Here is a 22,188-nt window from a genome sequence, read left to right on the forward strand (position 1 = left end):
TATCATAGCTGGATTAGATTTAGAGTTGAGACAATATTCTTGTTTTGCGTTATGCATGTTGCAGCCGTAACATCAACCCCATCCAATGGCCGAAGCTATGCTTTCATTATTTAAGTATACATTTCTTACATTGATCAATCTGCATTGCAACATTAGCATTGGTTTGAACACGGGTGTCACCGTGACCCACTTCAATCGTCGTTCGCACACAGCATTTGCATGCTTCAGAAGTGAGCACCTTTGTAGTGCACACGGGATGCTTAATAGAGTAGAAGCAACGTGCTTAAGACTTGGAAACCAGTCCATGTAGAAAGTTGGCTTTTTTTTGCAATGCTTTAAATAGTCACTTTAACCAAATTGTGAAGGATTTTCCACCTCCGATTAGCACGGTTGGCTACGTACGGTTTGAAATAAATTCAACATACATACAGAAAAATGAACATTCCATTGAAATCTTTAAATCTTTAGAAAACCTGCATTTGCAGCCTTTGTTGAGTGTGATAAGCACCCTATGGGAACATGAAACCGACAGAAATGAGCGCCGCCCTGTTGCTCGTCCGATCAGGAGCACATTCTGAGCGATTATGTACCACTTTATTATCATTGATATCTTAAACGGTGTAGATGTGCATGGTAAGTCCAGAACACTGAAATCCCATGCTGGTGTGTACACGTATTACGTTTGTGTTCATTTATAGAATGTGTCTGTGCACATCTAAAACGAATGACTGAATAGATAATTTAAAAAAAATCCATGATTGTGCATAATAATAAATTCAACTGGCTGCCTTCATGCATGTAAAGTAAATAATTAATCATTTATAAATGATTAAATCAATGAAATACCCATGGCCATACAGTAGAATGCGGACCTGGCTGGCTGCATGCCCCCGCCATCTGCCTGCCCTTTGCTTCCGTGGGCTCGCGTTTGCCCTTTTTAATTTGGCAAACCGGAATACCATCACGCGCGTGTCAATTCAGCCAGTGAAAGTGCCAACGAGATAATGACCATATACCTCTCCACGCCCCCTTCCCACATCCACCACCTGCCCTTCAACTCGGTCCCCTCGTATTTATCGAGTTCACCTCCTCTTGGGAACCCCGAGAGGGCATTGCCAAGATTGGCAGTTGTGCCGTCTCCCCATGGCCTTGGCTGAAGTCTGTAAAAGTCGCCAAGGGTCTGTTTTGCTCAATTGGTGGCAGCTGAAGAGCTGAGTGGCTTAGATCACTCTTATCTGGGTTCAATGTTTGTCGGATATCAACACTCTGATAGTGTGCAAGCAAGGCCGATGTAACGTAGGAGCACCATCTGCTCATTTATATCTACAGATGTAGAAGGCCCCTTGACGTTTCTTTCACAGGAGTGATCCATTGTTTGTTGGTATCAATGCTAGTGGGTTTTTTTTTGTATAATTGCCTTGTAATGCAAATAGGTCACCTCAATTTGGATGACCACAATACACACCGTGTATGTACCCTGTACTGCATAGAGTTTTGTTTTGATTAAGAAACCACCATCATCCTTATCAGCCATGGTCATTCCACTGTTGGATTCGGCTGTGGCCATCTCTCTTAGTTCTGCAATGTAAACATTCACCGATAAACTATTAAAGCAATATCTTTCCAATTACGCACATACAAGTGTGGTTAATTATAGTCACATATCTATCCCCAAACTCGTAAAGTTGCAAGCTTTTTCATTAAATGAGTGCTTGTTGGGGAATTAATAATATATTACCAAAGGAATATGTTTCTATTGATTACAACTGCTGTAATTAAATATTTGTTATTTGGAGAGTGATGATGGTGGTGGTGTTCGTGATGAATGCTGATACCGATGGTGGTGGATGATGACACTGTGTTGTTAGTGGCGGTGTTGATCGTGGTGGTATTGATAATATGGGGAGTGGTCGTGTAGTCGTTAGCACCCTGTGCTACGAATCCGGCGACCAGAGTTCGAGTTCCGCTCATGGCCAACACCATTGACGATTATCTGAACTGGTCCTGGGCCTCTCTTAGGTCGACTCAGCCTGACATGAGTACCTGGTGTGGTGTGTAAACATCGCCACTGGGGATACAAAGGTGGCCGGCCTTTATAGGTGCTCGCTAACAGCACTTGCCTGAACAGTATGTTAAGGCTATACGGGGGATCTTTGTCTTTGGTATTGATGGTGGTGGTAGTACTGGTGTTCGTGGTAGTGATGGATGATGATGGTGGTGATGATGTGGTCGTGGCTGTGGTCGTGGTGAATGATGATGATGATAATGTATGTGGTGCTGGTGGCAGTAGTGGCGGTGCTGCTGATGATGCTGACGATGATACTCACGATGATTCTGATGATGATTCTGATGATGATGCGGATGATGATCATGCTGACGATGATGATGGTGCTGACGGTGATGCTGACGATGTTCTTGGTGGCAGGCGCAGGCTCGGCTTGAGGAGCCCAAGCTCGAGGCCGTGGGTGAGAACAACCTGGAGCTGGTCAAGGAGATCCTGGAGGACATTTCTCCAATGGCAGATCAGGATGGAGGGGCGGCCGAGTTAGCGAACATCTTAAATGAGCCTCACTTTCAGGTGCTGCTCCACGGGAAGGAGTCTTCAAGTTAACGTTTCTCGCGGTCCAAATGTCCTTACACGTGTCCCACGAGTAATAGATATACGTCAATGTCCGTGACCTAAGTTGCTAAATCCATTCCTTGTTAGTTTGTTTTGAGTGCAGAAAATTGGCTGGCATTGATGTATGGTACGTAAGGAGTTTACAATTGACAAGAAAATAACAGAATTTTTTGTATTTGTGCGTCGTACTGTTGTGTTTTTGGATGGACCGATGAAAATAATTTAAGGCTTGAAAAATAAAACCACAAGACCAGAATATTTATTTAAACTATTTTGGAACAAGGCTGTAAGAGTTTATAAACCACTGCCAATTTTATTGACGACAGATTTTTTTTCGGTTGAATATTCAATGTTGACGTTACCAGGACCTTGGCAGTAAATAGTGGTGTTTTCAAAATATCTGCATGAAAATTTAATCCACAAAAACATTCAAAAATAGTGTGTATATATTAACTATACTGAAAAACCAATTTGCGTGACATTTTCAGTCATAGATGAAAAAAAAACTTTGGATGATACAAATGGATAGTTGAATGGAAAGTTCACGCAGTAATGCCTCTCAGTACTACACAAGGACTTTCTTCATAAGTTGCTCTGTATTTTCGGGCCACTGTGCTATTTAAAAAATAAAAGTAATAAAAGCCTTCACTAGGGGTGTGTAGGGGTTTCTGTAGGTACCGCCCAACACTTCGTGAAGGTCAAGCCATTGCATGCCACTGTCATGGTCAAATGCACCCCACCTGCCCACAATGATCTATCTTTCGGAGTGTAGGAGGGCCCCTTTTGATTCAGTGCTCTGCTCCCGTGCAGAGTGTACCTGTGCCCTCATGTATGAAAGCGAATGAATAAGTTATGTGCTCCCCAGCCATCTGTCAAAGATGTGAAGTGTAAGACGCCGCAGAGAGATCAAGAGAATAAACCCTCCGTTTTATATCCCGAGGGTGTGTTGAATAAGTGAAATAAGTTTCTAAAAACAGCTGTCCGTTCTATTTCCATGGCTGTGTTGCTAATATGTTTTGGGAATTGGTTAAAAGAAAAAAATCTTTGGGCCTCATTGCACCATATTTTAATAATGCCATGTTTATCAGATTTATCTTTAACTGACTTGGCAAATTAATAATCGGTAAGATAGCAACTTCACTGCAACAACCAGAAAATGTTTCACAAATGAACAACACCCCATTATCAGATTAACTTCACACTGCAACGTCTATAGTAAAAGCAGGGTGAGAGCGGTGGCACAATGGTTAGCGCGCTGCCCTATGAACCCCGGTGACCATAAGTTTGATTTCAAGCTACGCCTAACATCGGTGACAAAATAATATCTGGAGCAGTCCCAGCCCCATTCCCCCTTACGGACCTGCACTGACCGGCGTGGTCAAGTATGGTCAAACAATTCCCATGACCGACACTGCATGGGAAGGCTTTCATCCACGAGTTGATTGACAAAAAAAGGCCGTGGAATTATTATTGTTGTGCGGTAGGCTAATGTCTCAGACGATGGCCCCTTGTTCGGTGCAGAGACAAAGGATGGTTATCATATTTATGTTGCATTTCTTGCTCTCGTGAAAGCAAACATGGCAGAGTATGAGTTATCACAATGAAAAATAAAAAGTATTGGGGAGTTTTGGAGGCGGTGTGATCAATGTTATGCGGTCAGAAATATGTCAACAAACAACCCTTTATAATCAGAAGTACAAATATATAAATGTTTAAAACATGTGCATCTTTAAATGTACAAAATTTAACCATGCAATGTTCACGGATCAGACTTTTCCATTCTACAAAATAGCCGAAAACAGAGGAAATCATTTTTTTGTGCCAAAATATTGAAATAAAGTTGCATTCCTTTCACCCCATAAATGGAACCCATAATACTCACGCGTGCCGTGTTTTATCGAGTTTTATTCAGCGAGTCAACACATTTCAATGGGTTGCGCACACCCACGGCCTAACCAGCGGCAGGGCGCACGGCAGTGAGGAGCTGCCCTCGAGGTGATCCAAAAAAAGAACCTTGTCCTCATTCCCCACCCCCCGACTGCCCCTCCGCTGCCCAATGTGTGTGTTGACACGCTGCAGTCTCTGCTGGAAGCGCATGACGTGGTGGCCTCCCAGAGCTACGACAACATCACGAGCAGCACGGGGAACGATAGCAGCGACCTCTGGAGTGACCCGGTTGCCCTGGACGGAGCTGCTGGGACGGACGCCATCCGCATGGTCGGAATTCGCAAGGTGGAGGGGCAGCCACTGGTGAGTGTCCAGCACACCCTGCGCACAGCAGCACGGACCCACGGCAGCACACAACCGCAGTGGCCTGTGGACAGGTTGCTGTGCTGACTAGGTACACTAGAACCCCTCTTAACGACCAGCACTTAACGACGGGCCTCCATAGAGCCCAATGTGTAGTGTATAGTGTAGAGTAGTGTAGAGTAGCGTAGTGTATAGTAATGTAGAGTAGAACTCCTCTTAACTACTAGCCCTGTAAACGACTAATTGCTTAATGACGGCCTCCATAGAGCCCAATGTGTAGTGTATAGTAGTGTAGTGTAACGTGTAGTGTAGAGTAGCGTAGTGCATAGTAGTGTAGAGTAGAACTCCTATACTCTTTGGTTCTTTCGGTAAAGTCACGTAGTTAGAAATAAAATAGAACTCCTCTTAACGACTACCCCTGTTAACGGCTAATCGCTTAATGACGGGCCTCCACAGAGACACATATGTTTATTTACCGACCATTCCCCTGTTAGCGATGGACTGTTGTAGGTACAGTTACTATTACTTAATGCATTTTAATATTATTATTTATAATGTTGTTCGTATCTTTATGTATTAATATCCATTGCTTAAATATTATAAGTAGGTTTATTTGGGTGAAAAAGGGTAACTTTCGATGCTATCGGAACGAATTAAGCCTTTAACCGTTAAGCGTATTTCTCATACTCGCTTAACGGCCAAACCACTTAGCGACTGGTTTCGTGGAACCAATCGCCGTCGTGAAGAGGGGCTCTACTGTACGTATGCTGAACTTCTTTTGCACCGGACGTATCTGACCGTGCTGATCGGAGGCGCGGATGGGCTATAGTCTACAGGAAAATGGCATTAAAACAGCAACATACCTCTTCTTGGTTCTTTCGGTAAAGTCACGTAGAAGGGAAGTAATAAAATAATAAAAATAAAACATAATAAAATAAAATAATTCTCACGACGTTTCGGCTACAACGCAAGCAGCCGTCTTCAGGTGAAGAATGAGACACTACCAAACTAGGAGCTTATATATAAGCTGCGTTGGGGGTGGAAGAGCGCTTTAACAAAAAGAATGTGCATATGAAGAGGAATTTAGCATATTCATGGAAAATGCGTAGGCGTTGGGCGGGGGGGTTTCAAAGTCATATTATGCCCATGCATTATGCAGGATCAGCAGCAAGGGGGGGTGCAGGGATTAGCAGTAACAAAGGAAAGGAATGTTAATGATATGTAGCTGCAGTTACTCAACAACCACGTAGAAAACTAAAGTATAAACTACATAAAAAACTAAAGTATAAACTGCATAGCACCATCAGTATACTTACTATACTCTACAATAAGCTGAGTTACTAACAGCAAGTAATACATTACAATTCTACGTCGTAAAAATTCTATAATATGCTTCCATCTAAACTTTATTCTCTTACATCACACGAGCATATACCGTACTATATATACTGCCATAGATAAACCCAACATTAAATTATATACTGTATTGCTGTAAACCAACATATACCTTATACATTTTAATATAATACTATGTATTATTCTACACACCCTAATGTGTATCGAAATGGTTTATTACGTCCTTCCAATGATTGCTAAGCCAGAATCCATCTTCTCGGTTAAAATTGTCTCTGTGTTTGTATATGTGGATCGCCTCATGAACGAATCTCTCATGATAGCCAGATGGCTTGCAGAGAACCTCTGTCTTGGAGAAGTCAATGTCATGTGAGCCCACTGAATTGTAACAGTGATCTGCCACGGCTGAGGAGTTTGTCCTACCGTGTTTCAGGTCTGCCTCATGTTCACGGATGCGGTCCGAGACATGTCGTTTGGTTTCTCCAATGTAACTGCTACCACAGAGGCAACTTAGTTTGTAGACGCCAGGGTACTGTATGTCTGGAACCACATCTTTTACAGACGGGACCAGATCACGGATTTTATGTACTGTGTTGAATCGGACCTGGATCTTGTGTTTAATCAGGATTTTGGAGATCTTTTTTGTGACCCCAGCAATGTAGGGTAAGGTGATGGTCTTGAAAGGCTCCTCAACAGGATCCTTCTTGATGGTTGGAGTGATGGCTTTGCGGATTGTGTAGTCGGAGTAACCATTAGCCTTAAGAGCTTGGCGTACGTGTTTGAGTTCACTGGCAATGTGTTCATGGTCGGAGATGCATTGGGCTCTATGATATAGAGTCTTGATGAGGGAATTCTTCTGGGATGGATGGTGGTGGGAATCCGGTTTTATATATAAGCTCCTAGTTTGGTAGTGTCTCATTCTTCACCTGAAGACGGCTGCTTGCGTTGTAGCCGAAACGTCGTGAGAATTATTTTTTTTTATTATGTTTTATTTTTATTATTTTATTACTTCCCTTCTATGTGACTTTACCGAAAGAACCAAGAAGATGAATCCCTGCAGTCACGAAAGCTTTAAATCGAAATTTAACAGCAACATAGTTTAATTGTAAAATATATATATTGTAGTGTGTGTGTTTGTGCATATGCAGGAAGTGGTGGCGTAGTGGTAAACACACTGGGCTTGAACCTTGATGCAGTACTGAAGTTAGATTCCCATAATTGATTAATATCGGTTGTGAAAGGTATCAAGGAACTTGTCCTGCGCCTCCACGAAAAGGTAAATGTGCTTTTCTGCTCTAATGAGCATTGAAGTTGTGCTCATTTTCTGTTTACAGTCCTGAGCCAGTGGTGAAAATTTCACACTCATATAGCAGAGGCAAGTGTATCCATAGGACGCACAACCAGTGTTAAATTTCCCCACAGAGACATACTCATTCCATAGACCATGTGGGGATGATGGCCCGCGTTAATCTAAAGAAAGAATTGAAATCACTAAATTATTCTGATGGGGAGTTGCCTGCTCTATCACGAAGCTACCCGAGTGAATCTAGGGCCTCCCCTAGGTTGACTCATCATCAAAACAGGTGTTGATGTGCGGTGCGTGAACAGCAGCACTCAGGCGGCAATGAGTACTGAGCATGGTGATGGCCAGATCAGCGTCTCATACACCAAATTTGCCGTAATAGTTCATCCTTTGAACCAAGAGGCTGTATGGGTGGGTGAGTGTGTTGACGCACCCTCAAACATATTCCATGCAGTATTTTGGAATTAGTTTCTGCCGCATTGTGGACACATCACCGTGTTACATTGTTACACGTTTACACTTGGGGTTGTTTACGTTGGTGTGCTGCTTTAAGGTTGCGTTGAAAGCCTCGTGAGTTTGGCGGGTCTGTGCCAATTCACGGCATTAGGCACACATGCGTGTTCCTTTGATTAAACCGACGGCAATGAATGCCTGCTACTTTTGGACAAAATGCACTTTGAGCAGAAGCAAGCACCGACCAAAGTACCAAAATCCATTTAACTCTGTTAGTGCATTTGCTCACTCTTGCAGAACACCGCGATACATTTTGGTGTGCGGTGAAATTTCATTACAGTCCCACCTCCTCACCAATCACGACCTACAGTGATAATGCGCCTGTCACGTACCGCCCATTCACGTCGACTCATATTTCTTGCTCCACGCTTTAACTCAGGCCGACGCAACCAAGAGGAAAGTGTCGCTTCTTGGAGTTCACTTACTCAGGTAGAGTGTACAGCCTGTGTGGCTGGCCGAATTGAAGAAAGGCACCATTTCGATTTACGCCGTGCCTTCTCTTCGGGTCTTTGACAAAATCTCTGCACTAATGCGTGAGTCCACGATTCAATAAATCTCCATTCTTTACATTGTGGCAGGATATTCAAATTTACTTGTGTTAATGGCTCCGCGAGGGTGGAAAACGGACGGCATTTCTTGGATATGGTTTTTGGTTGCATTGCAACGGCCGTACCATGTGTGACCCAATTGTAAAGCAAATTTTCACTTGAGTTTAAGGAGTCGCAGGTCATCTGCTGGCATGATTGGTTTTAATGTAGGTGGTGTCATCTACAAATTGAGTTCTTCCTCTCACCAAGATCCCCGCTAATTTGCAGCATGTGTGAGCCTGTCACTTTCTTCAGGGTGTTTTTCAAGCTCCATCCCGCCTGCCTACTCTGCGGTTAGAGCATTTTTATTTTATTTTATTCGCAATCAGAATATACTCGAATAAAAAAGCCCGGTCAGGTGTCAAACTCAGCTTATCAGCCCTCATGAACACGAGTTCAGTCACACTTTCAGTGCTAATTTTCTGAAGCGGCCGTCATGAGCTTTCTTTTGCAGAGACTGGCTCCCGGTATGGCAATTTGGAATGTCCACAACTGGCTGAACTCCAACAATGTAGAGATGAGTGACACCATGTAGCTCCTTTGAACTTTGATACAAATCTCGACTTAAATCTTTCGTGACTGCAGGAATTCTAATTCTTTGGGTCTTTCGGTAAAGTCACGTAGATAGGTTAAAAATAAAATAACAAAAAACTCAGACGTTTCGATCGCAACACATATTAACGTTAATACAATTTGACTTCACGAGAGTGTACACGTGTCGGTGAGCAGCATATGACATGTAAAAAAGAAAATCTGCTCAAATTAGATTTAGACAGCGCTCATCGCCATTGGTTACCTTGAGTCTGTGGTGGAAACAACCCCATTGCCATGGGGTTGGGGAAGTACAATTAATTGCATTGTCCAGCGACTGTCAGTGTTGTGCAAAGTGGTACTCATTGTATTGACCCTGGAGGGCATGATTGGCAAAGCAAAACCCCCGAACGAAGATGTAAACTCACTGCCCTCTAAATATAAGTTGAGAACAAGGTTGCAGTGCCACCCATCCAAATGCAAATTGTGTATAAAATATTCGTAAGAAATAATGCTAATCATAGTCCTTTATCCATGACCTCGCTCTGAGCCACATTAAATATTGAGACGAGATCCCACCTACTGTTGCACTCTGGTAAGGTAGACGTGTTCTACCGTGTTCTGGCGAGATTCGCATCGTCAATGCATACAGGTCATTATCATGAAGGTCCATGGGAGATAGCAACGGCTTGTGGAAGTCTTCACCCAGCAGCAAATCGATCATGGCTCACGATGTAAATGATGATCTGGTATTGATATTCCCCATGCTTAAGATGTTTGCCGACCTCAAGCTTGCAGAACACTTTGAGAATCGTTCGAGCGTCGTGAGTAGTTTGCCCATCACATGCGCACGACATCTGCCTTGGCTCGATAGCTGTTACTTGAAATGTGCCTCACTACGTCCACGGCCATGTGCTGACCGTGCGCTGTCAATTAAGCTGGTCTCGTGGTCTACCTCATTGGTTGAAGCTCATCCCTGCCTCTCCGCCTTGTGGGACTAATCTATCTGCAGCAACAAGAAAGCCCAATAGGGACTGGAGCTGTGATATAAATCAAAGGCTGCTGTGCTTCACTGCATCCTTGCTGCATAGCTTGGACTCAAACGAATTTGCGCCACATAGAGTACAGTATATTAGTTCCAGACTGTATTGATTGGGGTACATTGTGTGCGGGTATTGATTTCAGTGAGTTTAATTTTCCGCGTGTGCATGCTTTTAAAAGTTATAAATGTCAAATTGCTTTAGAATAGATGGCCCGAAAGGATTGATAAAGCGGTGGTGTTTTTTGTTGTTGTTAAGTCCAGCGTCCCATTTTGCAATTGTGACGTGACCTAGATGGAGTGTGGCGGTGCAAGCATGGCCTACTTGGCAAAGATAACGACACAGGATTTCAAGAGATTAACTTGTTGACACAGCTGCGGGTGCATTGATCCATAACTAGATGATCAGTCAGTCTCACACAGACCTTAGCAAGAATCTCATTGGTCAACGTGATTATATTTTTAATTAACTTCAGCCCATTTTCCTGTTAACATAATGCATGCAATTTTCGACAGCGAGTTGTTCTTTGGAAACAAAACAATTATGTTCATAGTTCTCTTTACGAATTTGCTCTCTGTGAACTGGAGCAGATGCTGACAACTCTCACGCCACATTTATCAATCTTCTCGCCTCTGCACCCTTTTACTTACGTTTGCATTCAAGTCGCCCCATTGTGATGTTTTATAATCGTACGTGAAATATACAGTATTGCGGTCAGAAGCTGAGCCTATCAACAGCCACCAGATGGAAAACACTTTTTTTATTTAAACCTAATTTCTTTAGAACTGCTTTTTGTGTTTAGTTTGTTGTCCTTCCCCCGCACCTCCGATTAGCACAGTTTGCCACGTACGGTACGAAAAAAGTTCAACATACATACCCCAGAGCCAATAACAGATATACCACCTGATGCAAAATCAACAGTGGTTGTGGAGTGATTAAGGCAAAGGGGAAGCATAGAAAGTGGTCCTTGCATGCCCCTTCATGACATGGTTACACACCGGGGGGGGGGGGGGGTACGCAGGGGGAATGCAGACCAGCTTGCTTCACTCATTTTCAGAGGGAGGCAACTTTGGCCGATGAGACCCGAGCGTGAGGGCCGCCACACCGCTTGCAAGAGCTGTTTTCACACGTGTGCATTGTCGAGGGCCGCACGTCATGCCACTAGGGGCCACCAATGAAGAACACCGTCATGTACCCCACACGCATCACTGAACCTTGGGCATGTGTAACGACTCTTCAGGCACTGACTCGTGAAGGCTTCGAGGGCTTTTAATCCATTGCATTGTAAGTCGTTAACTGCGAATGTTCTATAAACTGTGGTAAAATTATAAAATACAATACAATGCGATTTGGATTTAGGTGAGGGTCTAAATGCAAATGCAATTAAAGTTGTATAAAACAGCAAGGGGATTGCATTATGGGAAATATGTGTGAGTACTATATATATACTATAGGGGTGGTGTTTTTTCTTCAGAGCAGGGATAGTGGACCATCGGAAGAAGTAAAGAGGAAAATTTCAAGCCTCGACTGTAACAGCGGCCTGAAGTAGAAACACACGGAGGGCTGGGAAGAGAGTCCTCGAAAAAATGAAGGAAGCAGAGTTTGAGTGGCCTTGTGCAAAACTGATATTTGTGTATTACATTTGGCATTGCTTGGTAATTTATGGAATCCTTCGCATACACATATAACTTCCCCTGGACATGGAGTTCATAGTCCGAATGTAGCTAAATATTCAAATTATAGATTTGAAGCTTTCGTGACTGCAAGGATTCATATTCTTAGGTGTTTTTCGGTAAAGTCACGTAGGTAAAAATTTTAAATTTAAATTAATAAAAGTAACATTTTATTTTTTACCTACGTGACTTTACCGAAAAAACCTAAGAAAAATATTTAAATGTTTGATACCGTCATTTGAAGCTTCACTTTCTTGTTAAATTGGATTTATTGCGAGATGAATTCATAATCCCAATTGCAGTTTGGAAAAATTGGCTTACGCTATTCCAGTGATCCTATTTAATAATAATAAAAAACTCTCCAAATGCACTCCAGAATAAAAGTATAACAAAACTGTACGCTTAAATTGATTGCACGAAGTTGTGCATTCCCAATGGTAGCGGATGAAAGCAATATCCCAAATTAAATCTCGTATTTTATAATTAACACTCTACACCTGCGCTGCTTTGCCATGGTCAAGTTAAAAAAGTCAAGTGTCTGTCAGATCAATTGATCACAGTCATACCTTTTATCTCTCATCACCACTGTCTGCGTTGACGGTGGAACCAACATTGGAAATTCTACACTTCCTTAGTGGGGACCATTCGCGACATAGGACAACCATTGTTGACTTCCACCAAAGTGGTTCTCGTGTTATATAAACCGAAGTCCGGGGACTTTCCCCTAGGCACACGGGTGGGGCCTAGATGGCGAGTCTTCAGGATAGGTGACATTGACAAGTTTATTGATCACGGTGCCAATGGGTCTTGGCCTCTTTCCATCGGAATCACCTGCACTTTCGAGAAAGCTCACCTGGATGTGATCATACAAATTGATCAAGCTTTATGTGCAGATTTCCTTAATAACCTAATGGACCCACGTGTCAAAAAAGCTACAATTAATAGCCGCCGTGTGTTGTGTGGTCGCTCAGAGGAATCACAGAAGCCCTGTTAATCATCGCAAGTGCATTTAGCGTTATGGCTGTACCGTTCCTCGCATGTAAATTTACTTCTTTGCCAAATCAATCAAATATTTGAAGGTTGTTACTTTTTTTTTTACATCTTTTAACCTTAGTTGCAATAAAGCAATTCAATGAAACATTGGTCGTAATTTGCATGTCGTGCAACGAAGCTCTTCTTTTTTAAGGTCTTCCTGTTCTCGTCACCTTTGCGCTCGAGCTGGCCTTTAACGTGCACAGGCCATGACATTTAAGGTGTTTGGGCAAATAATTGGGCGACGCAACTGTGCGTACCGTCGCACGATTGGGCACCGCTCGCTCGTGCGCACGAGAGGGGAGCGCTAAGGGCAATCGATAAATGCAGACCCGCCACGTGCGCATGTGCAGACACGCAAGGGTGCAAATACACGATCTGTGGGATTTTGGTTAACCTTACGAGCAAATGGTTTTGTTTAAAAGTTTAAGGTTATCACATTATACTTGGGACGTGAACAGTGATTGCATTATAACATCCCTCGCTGGAAACCGCGTGACTGTTTTGCTTCCGTGGCATCGAACCACTTGAACTGACACACAGTGCACCCGCTTGGTTATTGAAACCGAGTAATTGACGATTCGAAGGTATGAAGACATAGATGGAGGGCTCCTTTTCAGCCATTTTCCAATCCATTGCGCTCGCACGTGCTTGTGGAATGGTTCGCACACTTCACTGTGATCCAAGGAGGAGACCAGGGTTTTATCGCCTGGTGTTGATCAGTGAACAAATCAAACGTGGGACTTTTGATGCGATGTCGCCATCAGTAATTGAAACAAATATGCGTCTCACCTTTTGTGTGCCTGTGCTTCTGTCGTGTGTTCATGTGTGTTTTAGTGGGGAGCAGCGGTGCAAAGGTTAGCGCACTGCACTATGAATATGCCGTGTTGAGATAGATCCCCGACCACTACTAATTTCAGTGGAAAGTCCTGCCCCCTCGGTCTACTTAGCCTTTAACTTCTCTTTCATTAAAATATTCCACCTGGTAAATCCCTTGAGGTGGAACATTTCCAAGGGTGTCCAGGTGTTCCGAAATGCGTACCTGGCGAGTTGCGTAAGGTGGCTGCACATAGTGTCAGCCACACCACCCCAGGGGCCTCATTCACTGTACTTGCCCCAACAGTTTCCCACCTCCGGGCAGCAAGATACCGGGGTTAGCCACCTTTTTATTTTTTTACAGGGGAGCACCTAACAGACTGCAAAAAATTAACCCGTAAAAACAAAGTTTTTCACTATAAATCCTTTATATGCGTGGCGGCTAGAGTCCTCTCGTCCTCTGGCTTGAGATAGATGGCTGCCACCTATGGGTCAGATGATTGCCTGCCACCATTAAGCAATTGGTAATTAAATATAAAAAAAATTCCTAAAAAGTGTAAAATTTTTGAAAAAAAATTTCACGAAAATACATTGTCACGCACAACGAGTCTGTGTGCAAAATGTCAGCTCGATTGGATCACGGGAAGTGGGTTAAAAAACGACCGAAAGATTTGCACGGTCGTAAGCGCGCAAGCAAGCAAGCAAGTGAACTTAATATAAAGGATTTAAAAACATTCGATTATGGATTCTAGTCGACCGACTGAGCCAGATCATCGTCCCTGCTCGATCTGCGTATTAATCCTGCACGCACGTGCATGCGCTCTCCCGCCGCCCCAGGGCGTCACGTTCCGCGTTGAGAGCAGCGAGCTGGTGATCGCGCGCATCCTGCGGGGCGGCATGATCGACCAGCAGGGCCTCCTGCACGTTGGCGACGTCATCCGTGAGGTCAACGGCCGCGACGTCACCAATGACCCCGCCGGGCTGCAGCGCTTCCTGCGCGAGGCCACGGGCAGCGTCGTGCTCAAGATCCTGCCCAGCTACACACGCTCGTCACCCCCCGCACAGGTACCGCCGGTCGCTGCGCGGGGCCCACCCTGGACAGGCGCAGGTGGGCAGGGCTCACCTGCCCAGGGCAGCCCTGGACAGGTGGACATGACTCACCTGCCCAGGGCAGCCCTGGACAGGCGGACAGATGAACAGCGCCCGCCGGTCCGGGTCTGCCCCTGGACAGGTGGACATGATCCACCTGCCCAGGGCATCTTTGGACAGGTGGACATGGCTAGCCTGTCCGGGGCTGCCCTGGATAGGTAAACAGGGCCAGTCTGTCCAGGGCAGCCCAGCAGATGCATGGCTTCAGACCTCTGTCATTTCCCACCATCAGCACATGGCGACAAGTTACGTTAAACCCTGCTTTGTGGACATTCCTTGCAAATGAGACTTGGATGTGTGTATGTGTGTGAGTTCTCATGGCGTTAAAATGGTTATCTATATATCTACCTAGCTACCTTGCTGTATATATGCCTGACTTCTACCTTGTTGCCAACCTACTTGCCGACATACTTATTAATCCATCTGTCTACCTACGTGCGCAGCCTATTAACCCATCGTCTGCAAAGCTAGGATAGAAAATAAGACAAAGGTGCATCGATGCAACGTCTCGCTCACGCCGCTGCAAGATCTCCATGAGATCAAGCGCTACAGAGCCCCTCTAGATGTCGAGGGTACTGTGGCCTACTCTTCCATGCTGGCTGGATGTCTTAGAATAGCTACAAAGCTAGGTGTGTCTGGGTTAATGACTAAATGAATGTAACAGTTCATTTGTGTATATTAAATTGCATCTATATGCTGTCAGTTTTCACTGTGTGTATGTGAGTATGAGGAGGTTGATTATACATTTTAAGAATACTTTTCATGTATATATATATTTTTATATTTGATTAATAGAAATGTTCAGTTCAATTATTTTGAGTAATTTTCTCTTTATACCAGTCACTTTTCTTTTATTTATTTTCAGGTAAAATGAAAATGAAACATCAATGACAAAAGCTATTACATTTTTTTGACTAATTTAGCCCTGAATGTAATCTTGGTTAGTGCAGCGTCCTGCTGATTAACACATCTGATAACATTAAAATTATCTGACAACTCACGAATCAAACACTGGATTTTAATGCTGTTATAATAATTGCATTATAGAAAAAAATAAACTTGAATGGGAGAAAAGCTGAAGTGAACTTAAAAAATGCATATCAGCCATATAAATGTGCAATGCGCCATTGCTAAGCACCGATGCATACACTTGGTACAATGCTTTTACAGGTCAAAGTGTCCCCATGCTCAAATGAGCATTTGGCATTTTAATGATCTTCGACGGTATTATTCTCACAATCGTACGATGGAGACCTGTCCCTCCGTAAGGTAACTACTGTTGACTTCTTACACAGTGATACTGTAGTCAAATGTATTGACCCTGGAATCTTGATAGGTCGAGTTGACCCCTGACTCATATCTTTCTGAATCAAGTATCTGCCACAGTGTTACCCAGCTGGATACCATCCTACAAGGCCCGTGTATTTATTTTAACGTTTCATCGGAAGTGCAAGTTAAAGGCCACGATGGCCACGGTTGGCAGAGGCCTAACAAGTCTCTAAAGATCACAAACATATGGATGTGCCTCTTGTGCAATTGTGAGGAGGGCTTACACGAGCCAGCGAAAAACCACTCTCCAGCAGTGTCCCAAGAGACAGCCTGCTGGAGGTTACGTTCACCTGCACAGCGGGGCATTCAGACTTCATCGTGAGAGCAAAACCCCTCCAAAGAAAAATCAGCTGCCGTGGCCAGCGTGACATTGGCTGGATGCAACTGATGGCCTAAAGAACAACATCTTTCTTCCTTCAGCCTCCCACAGGCCTTCAGGCTGACATTCAGTGTTCAATTTCTGCACCGTCCTGCCCATGACTTGTGTGTTTTAATGTGGGCGTGGGAAATCCAAGGGCAATCTCAAGCCAGCTTTGGCTTGTGCCCTGTTCTGCTGCTCTGCTGCTCTGGTCTTTACTGCATATTGCACGATATATATCATGTGAATTGCTCAGCAGAGGCGTATGCATTGCCCTGTCCTGGGCGCACTGGTCAGGATATTCAGCACATATCGCGATCCTTTGTCAAAGTAATTACCGTTCTTTGAATGCAAATGCGGAGGTCCGTTCCTTGTAGGTTATTTACATCTCTTGGCCCTGAGCCCCAGGTTAGTGGATGCCAGTCGAAGTTTTCAGACGAGACAGATGGTAAAGTGGTGTCATGTGACACTGTCATGGCACATCAGATTAGCGCAGCCACAGGACCTTGCAATAAAAATTGTGAAGCCAATTTATGAAAACTTTAATTGCCAAACTTTCCCTCTTGTGGTGATTCGATGCGGTTGGAATTTGTAGTTTCACTATTTGAAAAAGTGCTTACTGAAGGCTATTTAGTTGAAATTTCATTTTGTTGGGATTTAAAGAGTTCCCCTTCACAGAATTCATGAAAAGTGTGTATAAACAGAAAAATTGTAACATTGTATAAGAGATAGGATGTATATAGGTACACATATATGAACTTGCACTTTAAATTGCACGCAATGTTTGTCCACCACCTCGCGGCATTCACTCTGACCTTAGCATAAGTGTGCATTGCTCTTTCAGATGTGCTTCTGCGGCCATCTGGAATACTCTTCCATCAAAAATTAGGAAGCTACTGGAGCTATGCACTTTTAAATCTAGATTGAAAACTCATTTCTTTAGAACTGCTTTTTTTTGTTCAGTTTATTGTCCTTCTCCCACACCTCGAATTACCGTGATTGGCTACGTACGGTGTGAAAGAAGTTCAACATACAGACATTAAAAGATGACTAATGCTATGCATGTTTACCATATTCCAGGCACGTAAGCCATTTTGTCCCCATCACAACTGAATGAATTGTCACGATTCATGGTGATGATTCAATCCAGAATTAATGTTTGTGGCAAAATATATCACCGTCGGTCACAGCAGGGGCAATTTTAACCAATTACATGTGACGCGTATGAGTTGCAACTAATGCATTCGTACGTGCCCCATTCAGTGTAATTACCTGTCGGCAAAAGGAATCACTTTCAGTCGCATGCATTGAAGTGTCATCGCATGCCAATGGTGTTCAGGTATTATGGCAATTTAATGCAACGATCCCACCTCGAGCATGGCCGCTCTTTTAAACAAATACTGTACTGTGGAGGCTGTTTGCATTTTGACTACTTGTGTTGTGGTTATTGCAAACATGATGCCTTGTATAAAGGTGTCAGTTTTGTACCAGTTTAAAGGGTAAAAACCTACTTCTATATTTTGCCACTGGTAAAGGAGGTCTCATAGTGTAAATGCTTTCCCCGAGCTCTCAATACTCTGATAGTGCACTGTTTTTTAGTTGTATGCCTTTTGGTGTCATCTGGTCCAACACCAATGGAGACTAGGCTCTAAAGAAAGCTGTCTCGGGTGTGGACCAATCAACTTCAAGGACAGTGCATATCATTATCATCATCAGAGTTGTTTCTTTTTGTTTGCATTTTGACTACTCAAACAGTCTTGTTACATGTGAAAGAAACAACACATTTTAATTAATGTGACAGCCTTCTACAGGGCCCAGTCCCTCGATGGAGTGAGTTAATTAATTTACAGCGCTTAGGCGTGAATGGCTGAAGGCGAGTTATCGTTGAGACATTAAGGAAGCTTGCTACCTGAAACAGCAATCAGTGCTTGTTAATATAATTATAAAAATCATGACCCATTCGCCTCTCCTGTTGTATGCATACACAGTGCTCGCAGGATGCTCTTTTACCATTAAGAACTGACCATTTGTTTGCAGTGTAAAATCGTTGTATTTCCTGAACTTAAACTAATGCACGCATTTAATGTTACAATCTAACGACGTATTGATTTCATATGGATTCTTACGTGCATGGTAAACATATTTTACTGGTATGATTGTTTTAAATGTATGCACATGATTTGTGGTAGTTTATCATACCACGGTGGGGTTGAATCTTTGCCAATTTGCTATCGAATAACGGCAGAAAGACTGTCCCTATTTAAACTGTCTCCAAATTTCAACCACAAATGTACGACTTTTTTAAGGCACCACATTGTAAAATGCACTATATTGCCAAAAATGGCATACTAATCATACCATTGCCCAAAATGCTCTACCAATACACATATAAGGCAATGCTAATAAAAACAGTGATGAGGTTTGTTGGGTCTGACTAGCAAACCATGCTTTGTGTTGCAGCAGTCATTAAAGTGACAGGATGTTAAATCAAGGACTTTGATGAAGTGTTAAAGTGATTTTATTTATTTCAATTTCTAAATAAAAATAACTTTAACCAGTTCGGATAGCTAGCGCCTTAGTGCTGTGTGGAAACGAATCGTCAAATAATACATTACTTAAAAGCATGCCTACAAAGGGCAGCATACTTCAATAGGGACTACCGATGGCAGGTCTATTTTAATACACACAATAGACAGGAAGGACAAGATCAAAGGCTCGCGTAATGCACATGCATCATGTACGTTGCCTCAGTAATCCCCCCCCCCCTACATTGTGCAAGACCGCACAAGCGTGATCACCACATCTACGACTCTTTAGAAGGAACAAAACAGTAAGACTACTCCACAAATCTGGCTGTCACCTGATGAAGCTAGTTGTAATTATTGGCGAAACGTCGTACTCAGACTGTAAATGTCTTGGCTTGGCTCTCCAACACACCGGTGTGCTGTACTAGTATACTATACACTACTATACACTACACTATACACTAGACTATACACTACACTACTATTACACTACACTACACACTAGTGCTGTACTAGTGACGAATTGGCACGTTCTGTTCACGTGACAACAACTCTTACTAGTTGGCTGTGTCGGGTGGTGGCGGGTTTTAATGACACGTTTATATATTTACGCGATCTAACCCAAAAAAAACCTCTATTATGGGTGATATTGGTCGCGAAAACCCGCGCTGTTAAACTGTAGGAAAGGTAATCAGTGTCTTCACTGAAATTCAACCAAAGCTCAATTAAACAAAAGTTATCTGGTCAAACTACTACTCCTTGGATAATTCCCCAAATAATGGACTCTTTCTTTGGGTTAACTGTACATCCATGGCACACAGATATATGATTCTCATGTAACAGACTAGACATATTTAGGCATTGACCTATTTTTATCTTGATGAGCATTTTATGCCCATTACGTATTCCCAATGTTCATATATATACCCATGTATTTTACTCCCAGGTACCCATTACGAAAGGGTTGTCACGTGCTTCTAAATAAAGAAAGCCATTAATTTTCCAAAGTGCACCATCTGCTATGTCCCATTGCGGACAAACCTCTGTTCCAGTCCCACATGGCACACTCTCACCTCCTTCAAAAGAACAAGATTGGTAGCGATCCTTTTATAGAAGGCCATTCCGAATCAATTCTCTTTTTCCAATTGAGAACAGATTTTACACTTTGGTACTTTAGGATTTGCAATTTCACATCACCAAATTTGTTTAAAAATGTGTGCCAGCAGCAACAGCCACAACAAAAGTATGCATGGTATACTTTCACCAAAAAAAAACTGCTTCGAACTTCAAAAGGGAATTGGATTTAACAAAAGTGTCACCTGAAGTATTTGGACATCACTCTATAATTTGAAAAGCTCTCCAGATGCCATGAGTCCTACAAAGAGAACCCAGCTGTTCATTTTGGATTTTAGTCAAAACCCTGTAGATGGTATTTAGAGTTCTTAATGCTTTGTAATACTGGCACATATACCAACTGAGCTGTCATTTGCACATTTTTCAACGTCATTTCAACGAATCCCAAAGTCAACTGTGAATTACCCCACATTTATGGGAAAGAAAGAATGAGTGTCGTGCACATATGATTTAGACCTTTTTATTTTTCAAATCAAAATTTCACATCTTGACAAAGCTGGCACATGAAGACAAATGCATTTGCGGATCGAGGTTTTTTTTCAGGGACCATCTATTATGGCTACGATTTTAGAATTGAGGATCAGGCCCCATTAATTTGCCAAGCCTCTCCACAATTTTACAACGTTCATAAAGTGTCCATTTCTTAAGTCGAAAATTATTGTCGCACTGCACTAAAGGTGTGAATTTAAACATTCCACAACATAACCTACACCTGTACTCTGGTTAATTTGATGACACGTTTAATAGCTCTGAAAATTGTTTTTGGTTGTGTTTGCTGAGAAAAAGAAAACTATTATTCTTTAGATATTAAATCCCTTGTTGCTATGAAAACACTATTTTTGTTATTAATGTGTAAAGTGGCTCTGAAGGATATGACCACGTGATGGCTAACTTTATAATTGGTGTCAAAAAATGATATTGGTGCTAATCATTGTATTATTGGGGGATTTCCTTTCTCTCAAGAAAATGTTCCTTTTATCGTAATAGATTTTGCTTGGTGTAAAACACGAATTATTAATGTGTTTGTACGTGCATTATATTTATTTTAAATTAACTGTGTTGTATAATGCAGTTTTTCAGGTAGAGTTGCTCAGCTAACATTAAGGCCCTTGAACCACAACAAGTGAGAGATTATTGAAGTTATAACTTCCAGCAACAAGCCATGAAGATATGAAAGGAATACGAATAAAGTATCCAGCTTCTAAATGATTACAAACCACGCGACAACCTCTTAATGGGTGACTTCATTGTAAACAACGGTGAAGATCCAGAGACGAATTATTGGTCAAATATGCCAGAGGAGCGTGGAGTAATACAACACATCCACGAGAGTTTCCAGCCAGCAGAGACATGAAGATTATGACAATCTTTGTTTCTTAAAGGATGTGAAGGAGCCAAATTTGAGAAATGAGGAGTGAGCCTAACTTCCTAGTTCAAGTTCAAGTTCATTTATTAGGTATAGCCCTGTGAGCCATTCGGCTCTTGAATCGGGTGCAACCGCAACAAACAAAAAAACAAAAACATGAACAAGAAAACATCTTAAAGTGACTATGTGCAAACAGAAAATCCAAGAAAAGACAGGAAAATATTGCAGAAAAAGCACCGTACACCAACACTGTGTGCAAAAATCCCAGTGGTATGCAAGTCAAATAACAACAACCACAAGACAACTTAGATTAAGGCCATCAGTCTAACTCTGTACTACAACAAACAAACATGGCCAAACCGAAAAACTTTTCGAAAATGCACCAAGATAAAGCCATAAAAGCAATGAAACAGTGATCATAGGAAATGTGACTATGGACAAACCCCAGAATTCCAGAGATGCCTCCGCCCTCAGAACATTCAACACGGGAAGTACTTTGGAGGCTGGAGAAATGAAAGTTAGACTTCAACATAGTCAAATACAGGGCAAAGGTCATCACTGCCAAGAATCAAACAGTTAGCATCAACGATCTGGTCAGGAGGAGGTATG

At 42.7% G+C, this 22,188-nt stretch overlaps 1 protein-coding gene across 2 annotated transcripts in view; it reads left to right on the plus strand.

Moving 5' to 3' along the window:
- LOC133344607 (protein PALS2-like) overlaps positions 1 to 22,188 on the plus strand; it is a 220,602-nt gene that overhangs the window by 139,567 nt on the left and 58,847 nt on the right. For both annotated transcript variants that reach the window (XM_061554619.1, XM_061554620.1), the window contains exons 3-5: positions 2,426 to 2,578; positions 4,700 to 4,870; positions 14,556 to 14,783. In XM_061554619.1, the coding sequence (XP_061410603.1) occupies positions 2,426 to 2,578; positions 4,700 to 4,870; positions 14,556 to 14,783 (552 nt within the window). The remainder of the gene's footprint in view (positions 1 to 2,425; positions 2,579 to 4,699; positions 4,871 to 14,555; positions 14,784 to 22,188) is intronic.

Source organism: Lethenteron reissneri, chromosome 20 (genome assembly GCF_015708825.2).
Source record: "Lethenteron reissneri isolate LAM-NWPU_2019-01 chromosome 20, ASM1570882v1, whole genome shotgun sequence".
In the NCBI taxonomy this organism is placed as follows: domain Eukaryota; kingdom Metazoa; phylum Chordata; class Hyperoartia; order Petromyzontiformes; family Petromyzontidae; genus Lethenteron; species Lethenteron reissneri.